Source organism: Tachysurus vachellii, chromosome 20, assembly GCF_030014155.1.
Source record: "Tachysurus vachellii isolate PV-2020 chromosome 20, HZAU_Pvac_v1, whole genome shotgun sequence".
Taxonomy (NCBI): Eukaryota; Metazoa; Chordata; class Actinopteri; order Siluriformes; family Bagridae; genus Tachysurus; species Tachysurus vachellii.
Window position 1 is genome coordinate 2,970,001 of NC_083479.1, and position 18,775 is coordinate 2,988,775.

An 18,775-nucleotide genomic window follows, 5' to 3' on the forward strand; every position below is an offset into this window, starting at 1 on the left:
TACCGCAAGGGGGGAAGTAGGGCAGAGATCATTAGTGATTTGGAGGGAGTGATTTGTTTTGTTCTACAAGTTGTTTTGCACAATGTCTTTGTAGCGGGTATGAGGGATTTTTTTTTTTTACTTCCTATTCCCGTTAGTTTTAACATTTAATGTTGCCATTAATCAAATGTGGCACTTTCTCCTGCGTCTGCAAGACGGTAGACCTCCGTCTCGCTGAGGAGTGCCACTTCTGTTGTGCATCCATGGTGTGCAAGCTCGCTCTCGTGTGTGTGTGTGTGTGTGTGTGTGTGTGTACCTGGTCTCATGTTGCTAGTGAGAGTAGCCTGAGGGCAAATATGTATGAGTCAGCAGGCTTTGGAATGGGGACATGCTGATGTATGATTTTAGGTGGAGATGTGATCAGCAGAGGACACACATTTGCACGACCAAAATAAATACATGACACCCTGTGCCTTTGTCTTTCCAGACGTTATATATATATATATATGTGTGTGTGTGTGTGTGTGAGAGAGAGAGAGAGAGAGAGAGAGATGTTCTGAAAGATTCAGAATATTACACTCGTATTGTTTTTAGTGTAATATTGTTCTAATCAGACACCAATTTAATACAGATGTGAGCTGGATTTAAAAATAACTCACCCTCTAGTTGAGACCACCTTATTTACTGGAGTGATATGGCTGAGGTTGAGGAGCTGTCAGAGCCACAATTCACACACCTTCTAACTTTTCTACAATTTCTGCTTAGGTTACTTTCATTATTCAAAGGTACTTACATTGTGGATGCAGTAAAATTCAGCTCGGGACACAAACTGAGTAACAAAACAGGATCATTTCTTACATTTCCACAGAGGACCAAAGTTCATAGTGTCTACGTTCAGCCCAAGACCTGTTACTTTACATCCATAATGTATGCTGTCTCATAACTCTGGCATTAGCCTGTGCATGCATGCTGGAGCCGGATGCACTAATCACCGTCCATAGCCATGGAGTTGGACCTTAATTTTGAATAAAGCGTATATGTTTATTCATTTTGTTGATCTGCTTTAAGCTTCTTTCTTGCTGTAGCGCAGGTTGGACACCTGGTCTGTCCATATTAAAGTGTGTGTGTGCCGGCGAGTGTGAATCGTGTGCACACTCCTCACTCTGGCATCTTCCCAGCGGTCTTTGTTATGCACTTTTGTTAATGCTTTGAAAGATGTGGAAGAGGACGTTAGTACACAAGCATTTACGCTCATTTATAACTCCCCAAAGGAAAGACGTATGAGTTGAAGCTTTCAGACAGAGGCCGACAGTTTGAACATTTAACTGTGCTTACTTTCTTCCTTTTACACCTTTCCTTTACACTTCAGCTGTTGACTTGTGGAAATTAGGGTCTCTCTGGAAGTCTCTGAGTTTCTTGATTTGTTCTGCCTTAAATACATTAAACTGCTTTTTAAGCAAAGGTCACTTGGCGTTTCATCAATTTAGCATTTAAATGGGTTTTTTTTTGTGTTGCTCTGAGGGGAGAATGGGATTCAAATATTAGAGGCCCTGGCTGAGAGGGAGGGAGAGAGATGTGCTGCGGTGTGTGGAGAGACAGGCTGCTAGCGCCCGGCTAATAAGTGAGAGATACAGCTCAGTCATCCGCGACGGCTGGCCAACTGGCGCTAACACCTATTATTGGGTGTGCGATTGCAAAATCTGTGTGTTGTTGTAAAAGCCGATTGTTTAAGCTTGAGAGAAAGTTGGAGAGCGTGGAAGAGAAAGCGAAAGGTGTTGCTGCTGCTCCCGAGGGGTGGGAGGGGAAATGAAACGACCATTTCTTAATAACGCGAGAGAAGCGATAGCGTCTACCATCTGTTCTCAAGAGGGCATGGGGACTGTATCGGGGAAGGATCTGCAGATTCATGGATGAAGTGGGGAACTGGAGTAGAATGGCCAGTGATTACATGGGGCAGGATGGGTTGAGTTTCATTAAGAACCCCCACACGGCAAAACCGTCCTTCCTCCTGTAGATTGGCGTGTGTGCGGTCCAAGGATAAAAAGTCAGAAAGTACACACAGGCATTTGTAGTTCATCGTGTGGTTTATTCCCTTGTCAGTTCCAGCAGCAATGCTCACCATCCATAACTGTAACAGAGACGTCAGACTTCGTGTCCTCTGGGTCCCTCAACATCTGCCATAGCAGGGTTAGTGAGTACGTGTGAGAATACTGCGCTGAAATGCTGCGTGTTGGTCTGTGTGGCTTTCTGTTATGTACTTCTGTTCGAGGGCTTATTATCTCAGGACTGCCCCTCTTGTGTCAGCAGTGGTGCTACACTACGGCTTGTGCTGAACTTGACTGTGCAAGTGACAGTGAGGGACTCTGTGGTGAGGCCAGTTGTGTACCAACCCCTGTGTGTCTCTGTGTGTCACCCTCCTCCTGGGCTTCACCAGTGACGGCTCGCTTATGACGACTGATTTGTCAGACATCAGAAGTGGCACTTGCAAGGTCACCCTTACACTTTCTCAGGCATGTTAACCAGTCCACTACTTTTTTTCCCCAAATCCTGCCCCTTCCAGAAGCCTCACACACCCTCCAGAAGCGAGACTATGGTGTGAAAAATATCTCAGCCGGCTGCTCTTGTCTGAACCCGCCGTTATGTCACACCTACAAGACCGGAGGTGTATTTCAAAGGAGGCAATTACTTGCGGGAGAGCTGCCGCTACTTTCTGAGCCTCATTGCTCAAATACCTTGCTTATTCCTCTCTGTAGCCCAATTAGTTCTCTTTTCCTTCTCTAAGAAGAGGTGTGCGAGAGTAGTTCTCAGTCAGAGCGAGAGTTTTTATTTCACCGATTACAGCTCCCCTTGCCAGGTCCAATTTCCTTGCTTAGCAGTAAATAATGAGTGGAAAAGATGAAGGGAGGTGAACATCTTGAAGCTGCAAAGAAGAGGTGAGGGGGGGTGGGGTGGAGAGATGAGCTCTAGACTTTTTTTCAGTGTATTAATCAAATGTTAGTTCCTTCAAATCAACTTTGCACAAGATGTCCACGTGTTTGTGTAAGTCAGTAGGAAAGAATGGTTCTGTCCTGACGTTATGACGTATCTGGCAGGCTTCTCTGGCACCTGGGTGCGTCGTCTCAGCAAGATGAGAAAGCAGGCAGCCCACGAAGCCACTCGCGAGCCCGTCCCCCTTTCGCCTGGGACGAGAGAATGGTTCTAACACACGATGCAAATATTCCTCCGTTTATTCCATCTGTAGCTCGTTGCTGTGGGGATTCTTCCTTTAGAACAAGAATTTATTTGAAATCACAACGGTGTAGATTTTTATTTCGTTTAGTTTTCTTTATAGTTGATTAAAATTTTCTTGGTTTGTTAAATAAATAGCTGCATGTTTATCGAATGCTAGCTAAGTTTTATGTGGCCATTAATGAACTTAAAACATTTTCCATTTACATTAACTAACAGGGAGTGTCTGCAGATGGGGGTGGGGCAGATGGGGGTGGGGCTTCCAGACTTTGTCCTTTATTTATTTATTCATAGAGTTCAGGACACGAGCACAAATAATCATTGGCCTGTCGATCGGCTTAGCCCCTGTTTTATTGGGGAAAAAATGCCTGCACTTTTTGTGTCTTTTTGAGTGATAACTTGTACTGACTCTGACGTTAAATTGTGACGCTCTGAGGTCTGCTAATACGGAGTAAACGGCACCGGACGTCGTTACCGATCGTGGTGTTTTTTTTTCGAGCCGTGCGTTTAGTTGTTAAAGCGTATGTGGTAGCTTCCTCATTTATTTGCCCTCTTATCAGCCCCGCTGTCTCTTATCTTCCTTTATCCGCAGTGTGTTTGTGTTGCGGAGTCCGCAGCCCTCTGTCTTCCCTATCTGCTGCACTTGACCCGTGACCCCACTTATCTCTCCTCCTGGGGCAGTCAAGGTTCACGGGCTAGAGGTTAGCTTAAGTGTGGATCTTTGGCTGTAGTTTCCTTTTTTATTTGTTAGCTCAGATTAGGATTCGACTCGGGGAAAGCCCTACGGATCGAGTGTTTAAAAGGACGAGCGGAGAAACGAGGCATGTGGGAAGGCTGCCTTTGGATTGTGTTCTGTTGCAGATCTGCGGTGTCAGATCTCAGCTAACATGCATGATTTAGTAGATACGGTAACGTGAAATGCATGGCGAAGGAAAACAACTTGTATTATGACATGTAGAATGTATTTAATGCAGAGATGCATAAGCGTCGCTTGTGAGCTGTAACGCGTACGCATCCGTCTGTCAGCTGAAGCCTAGCGCTTAGACACTCTTTTCATGTGGCTTCCTTTTGTGTGTGTCACTTGTCTCTATAACACAGCTGCTCTTGAATATAGAGATGATGCTCATGATGATGATGAAGTGTGTGTGCGAGCGGCACTCGCGGGCATGTGCGAGCGCAGGTACTACCGAACATTTTGACCGGAATAAACAGACAGCAAAGCAACGGTTTGCCATTCATCGCAGCTTGTTTTCTTTTGTGTTCCCACAGTAAGCCCCCTCTTAACACTTGGCAATGGCAAGTAATTTCCCCTTTTGAGGCTCAGTCATACAGATAGAAAATTGCCTTTTGTGCGTCGCCATCAGAGTCTAATGCAAAAGAGGATCGCAGATGCTTCATGAATTCCGGCAGCTCTTCTTGCTTTTTTTTTTTGGACCAGCAGGAGAGGGTTAAGCTTTATTAAATAAAATATGAAGAAAAAGAATCCCATGGTCAGTGACACATTTCAGATATTGTCTGCTCCTGTATTACCATAAAAACGAGAGCTTGTTATACAGTGAAATTTCAATGAAGGGAACACAAAATGCATTTAATGAAATTCAGATGCCGGAGAGCGAGTTTCCGTGAATCTCATTAAACGGGCTTTGTGCTGTTTTCCCATCTCCCTCTTTGTGTGGAGGAGCCTCTCCACCGTGTCTAATAATGTCAGAGATTTCATCATTGGCCTGGTTTCAAAAAGACAATGTCTGTTTAGTGGGTAAAGGCACAATGATGTTTAAGGCTGTCATAGGTTTTATGTAACTTACTCTGATTCGCCGCTGATCGAACGGACGTTACAGTTCGCAGAACGTGACCCTTGTTTTTTTTTTTGTTTTTTTTTACTGAACCTTGAACCCTCATAAATGATAACCAACACGTTTATTAATTCAATCCTTTTCTGTTTTGTCTCTGTTTCTCTGCAGGCTTTGGCTTCGTAACTTTTGAGAACGAAGACGTCGTAGAGAAAGTCTGTGAAATTCATTTCCATGAAATCAATAATAAAATGGTAAGTGTCCTTCATTTTGCATTTTCTGAAGCTCTTAATGGTTTTGAATGTTTTGACCGGAATAAACAGACAGCAAAGCAACGTGTATGCGTTGTAGATGTAGGCTAGAGATTACGGTCACAGTCGTGTGTACAGTATGTGCCGTCCAGGTAGCATGAAACCGTGTGCAAATGTGACCTCGCGTGTCCTGTCAGGTAACAGTAAGAAGACACAAACCTGTTCCTTCTGCTCTTTGTAAATCACTGCACTTTATTTGGCAGAGAAAAGGAGAGAGAGAGAGTGAGAGAAACTGATAGACTTGGCAGCAGCTGACTTCATTAAAGATGGATTATCGCCTTTGCGATGCTTGTAATGACCAGCCTCGGCCCTTGAGCTGGCTGCGTCACACATCTGATTTCTCAGGGCTACGCGCTCGTGACGGGCAGCCATTTTATGATTTTATGCAAATTCTGATTAGAAATCTCACTTTTGGATGTTTAGTTTTATGAAGGCGTACACAGATGGTGCTTGATGGAGTTGTCAAGTAACAAGTTTAGGAGAAAGACTTCAACTCCTGTAAATTCCTCTCTGTCCTTTTTGCTGTTTATCACTTCGTCACACCGCGCTGCCTTGATTGCTCGCTACAATTCAGTCAATCCTACCCAAGACACTTCAGGAGTCACTGAATAAACTGTCTGACTATCTAGTGCAAAGTACAACTTGCAGTTCTTAATGTTTTCCTTTATTATATTTCCGCTTTTTTTTTTACCTCTTAGCTGAAGGACGGGTCTGCGTTCAGAAGCCACTGACCAGTAATAGATGCAGAAATGTGTGTAGTTTAACAGAATCGTAAAAAAGATAGACGGCTACGTTGATAATACCGCTGATTTGGTCGGCCAAGTGCTTGACCTTAGGCTTCGTCCACATGTATACAATATTTTTGAAATCATGCAGAGTTTCTTCACCTGCATGTTAAACTCTTGTCCACATGAAATCACTGTTTTTGGCCACTCAGATTTGATCAGTTTATGGCCTAATTTCAAATCAGTTTTATGAACGTTGTTTCAGTTTTTGTATGTTTGGGAAAACTGGATTGTTTCCATATATTATACGTGTGGAACCTAGAAGAGCAGAACCTGGTTGTTGGAGGTACAGTGATGCCCTAAGATAGCAGAATCTCCTGCCCAATGTCTACTTGTTCTATCAGATACAGACTTGTTTGATTGATGGGGACCACAGAGCAGAAAGCAGAAGGAGACATGAGACACTTTTCTCTCTCCCTTATGCTTTCTCTGCCTTTCCCGGAGCACTATATATGTGTACCAGCAAGCGATGGATGTCTGCCTTTGGCCCCTCTGAGACAACATGGGATGGCTCAGTGAGGGCTCAACCTGTGGGCTTTGGGTATCAAGAACAGAATCCTTTTTCTAGACACGCACACACATACACACACGCGCACACACACATGCGCACACACACACACGCACGCACATTCATTCATTTTCCCTCCTTTGCCGCTTTCCTCCCTCTCCAACACTGTCACACGCTGCCTGTTCAGATCTTGGGGAAAGACACAGTATCTGGCTTCAGATTCATGAAAACCAGACAGTGCAATCAATTTTTATATGATAGTGCATCAGATGCTTTCATCACTAGGGAGCACCAAAGCCAGGGTACTGGTTCTACATCTTATCTCTGGCACTTTCCTCCTCCCGGCTCTGTTCATGCCATCCATCGCATGCCTGTCTCCAAAATGAGCCTGCCAGGAAATTGCATGCATCATTATTACCAGATGAGTAACCTCAGGGCAGGCGAAAAAAAACCCAAAAAGAAGTGAGTGGAAAAAAGAATAGACCGTATTTCAAAATGCTGCATTTAATAGAGGCCGTTTGGTTCATGTACATGACAACAGTGGTTCTTCTCTTGCATTGGTGACATTTCACTGGCTCCGTTTTTAAATGAAAGGGATGTAGGAGTGAGTAAGAAAAGCTTAGTTTGGAGCACGGGTGAAGAGTTTGGTGCCTTCCTGCCCCCGCCTTCAGTGTTCATTTCAGAGATGAGAACTCTTTCTCTGCCAGCAAGATCAAAGCAGGCTCAGAAGCATCACCTGCTTGCAGCCTCATTGCTTATTTGACTTGCTAATTTGCTACCATCATCCTCATCATTATGATGACTGTTATTACTATTTTGTAAACCTCAAGCCGGCGCTTCGATTGGGATATTTGGAAAGCTGCAGTTTTCCCCCCATTTCCCCCTTTTCTTCTTTGCTGTAACCATCTGTTGAGGTAACACTTTAAGCTTTGCGCCAGGTGCCCCCTTACACCTACAACCCAGATGGACCTGGGAGGGATTCCAGCACAGCAGGGGACCGGGAGAGAGAGAGAGAGGGAGAGAACAAGACGGAAAGAGGGGGAACCCTGGTGCTGCCAGCTGCCTTTGATTTTCCACTTTGGACACACAGCAACCTATAAAATATTCAAGAGACCTTCCTTCATCGTTCTAAAACTAAAGCTCGGGTAAAGTCACGTATTGCTGGTTTCGAATTTGGACTTGAAACGGACCTGACGTATATCTGGAGGAAGTGGAGATGGATGGGACGGATAAATCAGAGACCAGGAGTGTGTGTGTGGGGGGGGGAGCTTTGCTAGTTGCTCTGTGCTAACGTCTGAGGTACGGGAGCTGAAAACGTACCTTAAAAAAGTTAAAAAGTGGCTCCTGGATGAACTGACACTAATCAGCCTGCCGGAAACCAGCTGTGTTCGAGCAGTGTGCCCTTTTCTGCTGGTCCCCCTTGGGAGTCTCTGATGTAGAGAAGCAAGCGTGACTGAATATCTCCTTAAACTGGATATTGATTATTGTGTTACAGTGTGTATCAAAAATACACTAGACCAAAGCCTGGATTTCAGATCAGTCTACATTTTATGCTTGATTTTTCTAGCCAAGAAGCCAAAGAATACAGAATATGATGCCTTGTTTACTGAGAGCACGAATTAAAATACACTTTTTTTCCTCCATCCTTAAGGTTCTCTGATTTCGTCGAGTAATTCGATTGTCGTTTAGTTTTTTCAAACTCTGCCTCCTTCTCCAGCACAGACCCCCTAACGTCTGTACTCCTTCCTCCTCCTTGTCCTTCCCATACCGCGGGGTGTCTAAATAGTGAGCCGTGATCAAAGTCGGCACCTTCCTAAAGATTTCGTACTCTAAACAGTGTCATTTAGAAACTTTTGACTCGTTACTTACAGCCTGCTGGAGGCTAGTGGAGAATTACAGCTTTTCTCCATAACCCATGAAAAGTTATTCCCTCCTACACACGCAAGAGGCTCTTCCAGCTGGCTGAGATCCTCGCCGAGGATGCCTCGTGTCGGGATGAGAGGAACGCCTGAATGCACTCTTCCGTCCACAGACCAGACCCGTGTGAAAAGATGGATATGTGGAAAGTGAGAAGTAAAGAGTGAGAACAGCAGAGCTCTTCATTCATAGACTTTTCAGATCTGATTACCGCTGCTGCCTCTGCTCGCTCTCCCTAGGGCTGCTGGGAATCAGGAACGAGAGAGTGATTGAGAAAATGGCCTCTGCTCGCTCCGTCCCCGGCTCCCTCCTTTTCTCTCTTTCCTCAATGGCTCCTGATCACTCCCTTCTTGCTTGTTAAGATGTGAGTTCTGCCTCATCAACAAAATGCAGGAAATGGCAGTGCATACCAATAAGCCTCGTTCTCTCCCTCGTACCCCGTCGTCTTTCTCTCCGTCTCTCCTTCGCTCTTCTTTTGTAATTTTTGGCACAATTTGGCTCCAGCAGTGGGCGAGCTTTCTGAGGAACTGGCTGCTGGAGCTTTATCTGTTTGCCTGTAGAGCAGCTTGAGTGACCATCTCACAGATAATGACCAATACATTAAGAATCGGTGCTTCTGCTTCTGCCTCAAAGACTGGGACAGACTACAAACTTGCTTCCCCAGATGTTGGACAGAGAGAAAAGCAGAGGGTTGAGAGAGAGAAGAGGGATCGAGCAGATCGGAGCCTGTGCATCCTCTCATGCCACATTTATCACAGCCACTCAGAATCTCATTAATTTGTGCAGTGCGACTAATGGACTGATGTAGTGGCTTATGATGATGGATGAGCAGGGAGGCGACACACACGCGCACACACACACACACACACACACACACACACACCCCGGGGTTGTGTTTGCTTTTTTGTTTTTCTGACCGAATGTCTTGTGATTCAGAACCTTCTGCGTGAAGTATATTCAGTCATATACTAGCACCTTACTCCTATTTGCTAATCATTAAGCTAATCTAGCTCAAATATATTGCTACTACAAGCAATCCCTAAAGCCATAAGGGGGGGGATTGATTACTAATGAACCGATTGGACACCGGCGCAGTTCGGATTACTTTCTCTAACGTCTCCCTCTTACACCAGCCCTCCGTAGACCTTTTGACCTCACGGTGATCTAAGCAAACAATTACGTTTCTCTGTCAATTCCAATACAAACACAAGTCCTGCTCGAATGCTTTTATGAGTACCATGTGTCGTTTCCTGGGTTTTTTTTTCTCTAGAAGATTGGATTAAAAGTAAACAATTAATCTTTAGAGGGTTGGAAAATGTTCTTAAACTTGTGAACTAGCAGACCTGCCATGATTTATGCATTTAGAGAAGAAATACAGGGCTTAACATCTGAATTAGCTGCTACAAGTTATCACTTTTCTCCCCTGGTAAAAAAAAAAAAAGTGTAGACGAGTGTCTTAATCAGGGGTTACTGAGGGTGTCAAACTCCTCCACAATAACCCGTCCACCCACCCACTCGTTCCTTGTCGTATTAGTAATCATCACCATTCAGTCAGACTAAATAATGAATGTCTGAAATGAAGTGAAATAAAAAATAAAAAAAAAAACGGCAATGGCAGCCTACAAGAGTTGTTCTTTCTTGCTTTCTTTCTATTTTTTAATCAAGTTACCCTTTGAAACCATGCCAGCGTACCTGTATGTGATTAAATGAGCCGAATGACACTTTTTGGCTATTACTAATTATTTATAAGACTTTATTATTTGCTCTCTGCTAGCATTTGATGGATCTCATTTATATTGTGCACACGGGACCTCTCAATGTTATGTCGAAGAAACCTTTTAATCACAATGTTGATAAATGACAGACCCGATGTCATCTTTTTAGCTAATTACTAAAGTTTAAGAGCCGATTCGATGAACGTTACAACGTAGTTTACCACACGTTTTTATCTAGTTAGTATTTAAGCCAAACATGTTTTCTGAAAACCAGCTGCCAAACTCTGACGTACGTAACAGCGGAGAAATACAGAGGAAACTCTCCTGAAGAAAGCTAATGAACGACGCAGACGCGCCGTTATTCAGAGCCTGACCTTGCCCAGGGAAAGTTGCACAGTACATTAGCTCGCCTTCATACAAAAGCTGATGGAAGACAGAAAGCTGAAGGAAAGTCTTCCTCGGGCTACAGTGAGAGCTGCATATTATGTAGCTTTGGTGGGAAGGAGAGCCATTAGTACGGTGTACTGTAGCATCAAGCCGCATGCCGTGAAGTTATAGTGGTGTGGCTTTTTTCTGCTGAAGCATATAACTTGTGACAGCGTGGTTCAGGGGGATGGCTATGATGGAAGGGGAATATAGATTTCTGTGTCATAGGCAAAGTGTATCAATAATGCACACGCTCCCGTGTCTCAAAAGTAATCTCGCTCATGCTCCTGTGAATTACATGCTGCTGTTAAGCCGTGGCTTTTTCTGATGGATTTGAACAGCCAATCAGGCAGCGCTTTTCTCATTCGTCATGTGTGTAACTGTGAGCGAGCATCAGAGTGTTCGTGCGGTCGTGTAAAAACTCCACGGTGTTAAAAGGCAAAACTAAATACGACCTTTATAGATTATTTCATACATCATGCATTGTGGCTCATGATGGAAGTGCTTGCTGTCTGGTGATACCTTATGTGGTGACGTGAAACTCTCTTTTCCTCATAAAACAGCTTAGAAATATGGAATTTTGTACTTTGACACCAAGCCGTGGCAGGGAAAAAAAAGCACTTTGAGTTAGGATGCTACAGCTGAGAGCTGATGTTCTTAAACATGTCGTTCGCGGTATCTTTTTCAGTCGAAAACCGCCGGCCTCGGGCCCGAACCTTCTCCTCGTCGTTTAGTCTGGTCCTACAAAAGTGCGCTGTTTAAAAAAAATAAACAAATAAATAAATAAATCCCTATGAGCATCTCGTTATTATGAGAAAAGCGTCTCGTTATTGGAGAAAGCCTTCTTGGTGCAATGAGAAGAATCTTGTTACTAAAAGAAAAAGCATCATGAGGTGTAGGAACAAGAGGCTTTCCTCGTAGTAATAACAAAATGCTTTTCTTGCGATTACATGGCAGCAACGTGCTTATATATGTATATATTCCCACAAAGTGACCAATCACACAACCTAAATCACCCGAAAGTCACCCAAAGGATTGATTTTTACTTTTCATTAAATGATTTGTTCAACACTTCTGAATGTACAGCTTTGTCTGTGATTTTCCTTCGTACCTGTGCAGCTCAGAACCACCTGTATTGTACATTTCTGTTTTGGGAACCTGGTGTACATCATCCAGTGTGCTAGAGAAAGATTTCTCTCACAGTTCTCTATAATAAGACCATGTTTACTGACCATGTAGGTGCATCATATTGGAATAATTTCATATATCACTTCTTCAACACGGTGGCCTTTTTTTTATCAAAAGCATTATTTTGGCATTTTTGACTAGCAGCGTGTGTGGATTTCTTCTTAGGTTTGGATTTTTGAGGTCAGTCGGTGTGACATCTTCACTTTTGTGCTTCCAAAAAAGCCAGTTTACTGGAATCTTAAAGGACGCTGGACGTTAAAAAAAAGGTGGTTTATGCTAGTGGTTACTTTCACGTTACAGCAATCATACAGTATGTAGGTGAACTTTCATCTTCGATCTTTTTCACCAGTTCATTCTGGTGTGTTTTTGTGGAAACTCCGGTGTGTTTTCTTCTCTTTTTTTTTCTCTCTCTCTCTACTTGAACGAGCGTTATCCTCCAGCTGTGTGTGGCGTGTGTATTGCTGCACGTTTTCGATGATTGAGCTGTAAATGTAGAACGCACACACATAAAGAGTCGCTTGAAGATCTGAATATAGCACGGTTAAGTAAAAAAAGCAGGTCTTTAATGCGTTGTTGGTTTGACAAATAATGATTTCTGCACTTTCCTAGTAACGACGCCTACCTGTGTTCTATACGTTTCCTTGAATTCTGTTCAGAAACAAATATTTTATACTTGGAATTATGTGCTTTCTCCTTTCAGAGGCAAACCCAACACAGCTGTGTAATTGCACATATGTACACTTGAGTTGTGTGTGTGTGTATATCTATGAATGAGAGCGAGAGAAGACAGAGAGTCACCATGTCCATGATGTGTTGTTCTGCCTGTAAGGCTTGTTTTCCTTTCTGCATTAACTGGGACGTAAACATCGACGTCTGCGTCGTGAAGTGAAGAGGCAGCTGTAGAGCTTTTACTGCCTACAGAATGCACAGAATCTTCTAGAAAGTCTTACACTGTGACCAATTTACTCAGTGATTTGGTCAATTAGAGTTAAAGAGCTCTCTTAACTATTATAGTCACCAGTTAATTGGAGAAACACAGCCGAGCAGATATATAGGTGCTGGATCTTTTGTCGTTCTCGGTGTGCGGTGCTGGCACGAGTGGATCAGGTGCAGCAGTGTTCTGGGGTGAAACACAGTCCACCAACCAAATATCTCCATCTGCTGTATGATGTATTCTGACTGACTAACGATGTCATACGTTCGATCCGTTTTATGTTATGGGAGACGTTGGTTGTAACATCGCAACCCTTTTACAAAAAAAAAAAAAGCTGTGACTCTGGAGACTCCTTCTAGAAATGTTACGTAATCTTTGTCCGACAGAAACGTCACCATGTTAACGACTGCGCTTTTTTTTTTTGTCAGCTAACACTTTTTTTTTCTTGTTTGTCATACAACTTAGATCAAACCCGTTACTATAGCGGTCAGAATAGAAACGATAACGTCGTCACGTCGAGTGCGTTGATGTACACGTTTAAATTCCAGCCGCCGCTGTAGAGAAGCGTTGTAGAAAATAACATAGGAAACTAACAGCCTCTGACCAATCAGATTGAAGAAGCTCTAGTTAGATGACTGTTGTGCTGAGTATGTGCTCAGTGGTGCTTTTGTGGTGGTGTGTTGAAGCAGATGGACTCCAGTCAGTGATCATCAGCATGCTGTGGTGGACTGGCACTTTTGTGGGCTGCTTGGCAGCGTGGCAGCTGAGTAGGAAAACTGAATGTCACTCCCTTCCTTTCTTCTCTTTCTCCACCACCCGAACCAGCCGAGCCTCTCACACAGCTCCCACCCAGACTGACGATTTCTGCCTGACTGCCACGCCTCCCAATATTCTCCACATTGGTGTGAAAGAATCAGTGCTTTACCATCTTGTCTCCAAGCCTGTGCTCATATTCTCACATGGGACAGTAAAATCGCCACTTGAAGGGGACATTTGAGCAGCCTAATAACACACACACACATACACACACAGCATCCCTGGAGGTCCTTCCTACTCACCACCCATCCAGAGGCTCATTTTTAACCTCTCGCTGCAGGAATAACAAACGTGTGAGTGCCCTCTGTGTAACAGGAATAGCTGATGTTGACACTCCTTGCAGGGTTAAAAAAAAAAATCTTACATGTAATACTCAGCGCTGAACGTTGACGCTGCACAAAAGTAGAAAACTGCATTTTCCGGTAGGAAGGAGGCGGCACTGAATGCTTGATTCTGACTGGTCGAAAGGATTTGAAGAAATTAAAATCTATAATAATATAAAATCGTGTGATTGGTTTTCCGTCGAGAGAAGTTTATTTTATTTTGTGGACGGAGTCTCCAGCGTAAGCACAACAACCATGTTACGCGACATGCTACATCACTTCACACTGTTGTTGATGACTTTCTTGAAGCATCTGCTTCGGTTAAAAGCAGCCTGAGGTCTCTCTCTCTCTCTCTCTATCACACACACACACACACACACACACACACACACACACACACACACACACGTTTTTTATGGATTGCTTTCAAACCTGGAGGTGGCCTTGAGTGTTTCTGCTGGAAAAATCACAGCTTTCTGCAAATGCCTGTCATCCTGAAGATATCAAGAGAGCTGTCTGCTTAAATGGAAAGGACTTGGCCCAAGAGTCAGCAGGAAAAACCAAAAAAATGTGTGTTTGTGGCACAGAGGAGGGGCATCTGGAGCCGGTGACATTGCATTTCCAGGTGTTGATTTCCAGAGGTATCATTACCATCAGATCGGCGTTAACATGAACACGCTGTGGTGTTATCGAGCCTCTTGAGTTCTTACCCGCTAAGTAAACATTCGCTTCCCTCTTCTCTCTTTTGTGTGCGATCACCTCCTTTTTTTTTTGCTTTCTTGACCTCTGATTGAATCTAAAAATATTTCCTTGATTGTCCAGATGAATGCTGAGTGTGTCGGTGTGATGAGTGTCAGCAGGGGAGGGGGAGTGAATGTGTGTGTGTGTGTGTGTGTGTGTGGGCTCTCCTACACAACAACTGTCTCTTGGCCTCAGTTTTTTCTGACGTTTAAGGAGAGATGAATTGTGAATTGCAATCGAGAGAGAGAGAGAGAAAGAGAGCGAGAAAGCAGCCTTTAGACCCTTAGATGGACAGGCCCAAGGCAGGCAGGCTGACGAGTCGATCACCGTTGCAGCAGAGCAGGGCGGCACGGAGCAGCAGACATTTTCAGTGAATACAAGCTTGGCCTACCAAAGAGCAGACTCCTGTCACAAGCTCGCATAGATATGAGAACAACACGCGAGAGCTGTCAGGACGAATCTCACAGCTCCAATGATATTTGAATTTTCATCATATTTACAGTTTTATACTGTATGATCCCGACGTCTACTTTTAGTCGCCTTACGCAAGTGTGCTGAAACACACCGACGTGAAACTTTTTGGGGTTTTTCGTGCGTCTTAATAAACAAATACATGTAATTTTCAGTAAACGCTGTTCATCGAGACCTATTCAGCAGCCTGTAGTGAAATTCTAAAAATCAAAATTCTGAAAAATGGGTAAACATGAACTATTTAACCAAACTAGTGCCTTTAATAAAAGTCCCATTATAGTCTGTGACTGGACAGTAAAGAAAGATTTAGGGATTTTATTTGGCACTTTATTTTTATATTTAATTGGCGGTAGTGGTAAACTGTAATAAAACTCCCATGTGTACAGAAACACTTGACCGGCAATGTTGTGTTTTCATTACTACATGTTTCCTTGTACTCTTCTTGTATGGTGCTGGACTCTATGCAGCTTATATCTAAGATCCAGCTAAATATCATCGACAATAAAAAAAAAAAAAATACACAAATATCAACCTAAATAAAATAAAAAAAACAGATGATGTGATTTTCTTTTTCTTGTTTATATGATGCACACACGTGCGGTATTAAACTACAAGTACACAGACGTTTTCTGAAACGCACGTCCATCTTCATGTGGCTGTCGGGTCCCGTTCTGTTTGTCCGTCTTCGATGGACGGACGTGATTCTCTTCACACGTTTTTTTCCTCTTTGCTCTCCGTGGTTGCAGTGGCTTCTGCTGTGCGTACGATGTACTTGCATGTATGTGTCTTTTCTTTTAGCAACGTTTAAACACACGCAGCTGAAAAGAAAGGCGGTTGTCCTCCTGTCCCTCTGTGACAGCACATGCACACACTCAGAGCTCACGCACATCTGCTGTGGTCAGAGCTACAGTGTCAGTCAGAGACGGGGAGTGAAAGAGAGAGGTGGAGAGGAAGAGAGGAATATTTTGGTGATATCCGCCTGTCGATTTCGAGCCTGCGGGAGAGCGCTTTAAATAAAACGACACAAAGGAAAGCAGACGTCACGAGCAGCGCTGAAGAAGTAAACAGGGCAGAAATAGCGTGTTGACTAATAGTATGTGCTATATTGTGCAACATGCATCCATCAGGGGGCGCTGTTTTGTAACAGGGATGCACACACATTAGGGGTGAGCAATAGTTTGTTTACCAGTATTTCACACTATAAATAAATAAATAAGAGGATAATGTCTGCATCGTGGCTTTGCCATTGCTGTACATTAGGTTACTGTAGTCTCTTACCGAACCACAAAGGATTTTAACAACCGTGTAAGTTCTAATAAAACCTGGTAATTTTTACCAGAAACATAAAAAAGAGAAGGATGGTGTCTGGTGTGAGTGATATTAATAAGGAAGCGTTTCAGAAATGCCATCTGTGGAAATAGGTGTTAATGTTGTAATTCTGATGATGGCAGCTTAAGCATCACTAACGTTTTAAGAGTAAACCTGATGTAGCTCACGTGTGAGCATGAAGATGTGCTGTTGGTGACAGCTGTGTCTTGTGTCTACAGGTAGAATGTAAGAAGGCCCAGCCCAAAGAGGTGATGTTCCCCCCGGGCACGCGGGGCAGGGCCAGGGGTCTGCCCTACACCATGGACGCCTTCATGCTGGGAATGGGCATGCTGAGTGAGTAATCCGTATCTCATTTTGTAATGAATTATTGTGTAGATCAGGGGTCGGCAACCCGCGGCTCCGGAGCCGCAAGTGGCTCTTTCATCCCTCTGCTGCGACTCCCTGTAGATTTGTAAAATAAATATTTAATTAAAATTTATTTTATTTTAGTTAGTTAGTTTTAAAAAAATGTAATTCTAAATTCTAAGATTATGATGCTCTTGTAACATTAAAATAAACTGTTTAATTTTTTTATGCGTCATAACCGCCGACCTGCGAAATCCGAGACAGAAGCAGACGCGTTTTTGGTTCGCTGCAGTCGGCAAGTTAAAATTTTGATGTCATGAATACGAAGAGAACTCAATTAGACATCGAACATTTTATTTGAAAGTAACCTTCAAAGCGTCTTTTTTCTTAAGGTTAGTTCAAACTGTTCAAAATATTTTTATTTGCCGGCAAAAATAAAATTTAGTTTACTCTGTAGCAGTTCGTTGATTTCATAAATGCAACACACTACAGTTTTTTTCTATACTTTCCATAAAGGTAAAAAACGATATATGCGGCTGTTGTCTTCATTTTAGATGTCAAAGGGGTTTTGTGGCTCCCTGTGTTTTTTTTTTTTTTTTCTGTGAGAAACGCGTCCAAATGGCTCTTTGAGTGTTTAAGGTTGCCGACCCCTGGTCTAGAGTAACAGGGAGATGGTAGTATTTACAGCCTGCACTTAATCTACACTAGAGTCTAGGATTATCCACAGACTAGAATCCTGATAGGTCGAGCAGTTCAGGTGCATATCCCACTCACGTCTATATTTAATACGCCGATTGTCAGCTGGGTTTGTAGCGTGGTTCTACCCCCAGCAGTGATGCACACTTAAGGTTGAACATTGCTGATTATCTACCAGACATGTGAGGTCACTCTTGATTAGTGGTGTGATGTGCCAGGGCCATGCCAGCCTGCGGTCCTGAGCTTGGGGTCGTCCCGTATGGAAATGAGCCTGTGGAGGCGGGGCCAGGCATCACAAGGTGTATGGCTGCGCCCACTGGAGCACAGGCTGCATTACCAGAGCAAATGAGGAGGAAAATTGGGATAATGCTCTATTAGGGGCTCACCAATCCATCTGCCTGACCTCTGCTCTGGCTAATGACAGCACCGCTGAATCTCAGGAGCTCGTCACCGCTTCAGAGCCACCATGCAAGCTTCCACTTTATCATAGTCATCCCTATAACGCACACACACTCTCACAAATGCAGCACAGCGGGCAGTGGCTCAGAGGAGGCACCCTGAAACGAACAGAGTTTGATTCATGTCCTTTAGCAACAGTGCCGTGGTAGCAGCAGTATGTAAATGGCACCAGCGCCGCCTCTTCTCGCCAGTTTTCCCCGCAATCTGCCCATAGTGAACTTTTAACATGTCGTGTGAACTTTTCAGGAGTTCTTACGGTTCAATGCTGAGCTGTTAAGGAGAAGGAGACACACACGCACACACACTCACACAGAGTCTTTGGAGTGCTCATGTGAAAATATTAACTCCAGACTTCTCCACACTCTCGCTTATCTAAATGAAATTGGAAAACGCAGGGCAGCGCGACATAACTTAGTATAATTTGCATTCGAACTGGAGGAGAGGAAAAAAAGCCAGCCGAAGATCAGGACTCATTATTTAAGGAACTGTAGGTTCCCTTCGATGCCAGATCTCATTAAAACGCCTTCCCCGGCTCCTTTGTTTACCAGTCCTAATCGAACCATTTATCTTTATTGTGTTGTGCTGCATGTATGTTTGCTGAAATTAATACACATTGGAGCTGGTGCGGAGTTTGGGGTGTACCAGATGGATAATTGATTTTAAACTGAATCGGAACCGTTGAGCCATAAAATAGGTGCATTAGCATGCATATTAATAACAGGAAGAGGAGGGAGAAGCGACAGCAGCAGCAGCAGCAGCAGCAGCAGCAGCTGACTCCGGCGCTCTAGAGGAAGCGAGACCTTATTTACCCAAC

General features: G+C 43.7%; 1 protein-coding gene across 5 annotated transcripts in view; it reads left to right on the forward strand.

The window, feature by feature from the left end:
• Window positions 1-18,775, forward strand: part of msi2a (musashi RNA-binding protein 2a) — a 212,643-nt gene that overhangs the window by 152,657 nt on the left and 41,211 nt on the right. For all 5 annotated transcript variants that reach the window (XM_060895608.1, XM_060895607.1, XM_060895610.1 and 2 more), the window contains exons 8-9: window positions 5,169-5,251; window positions 16,680-16,794. In XM_060895608.1, the coding sequence (XP_060751591.1) occupies window positions 5,169-5,251; window positions 16,680-16,794 (198 nt within the window). The remainder of the gene's footprint in view (window positions 1-5,168; window positions 5,252-16,679; window positions 16,795-18,775) is intronic.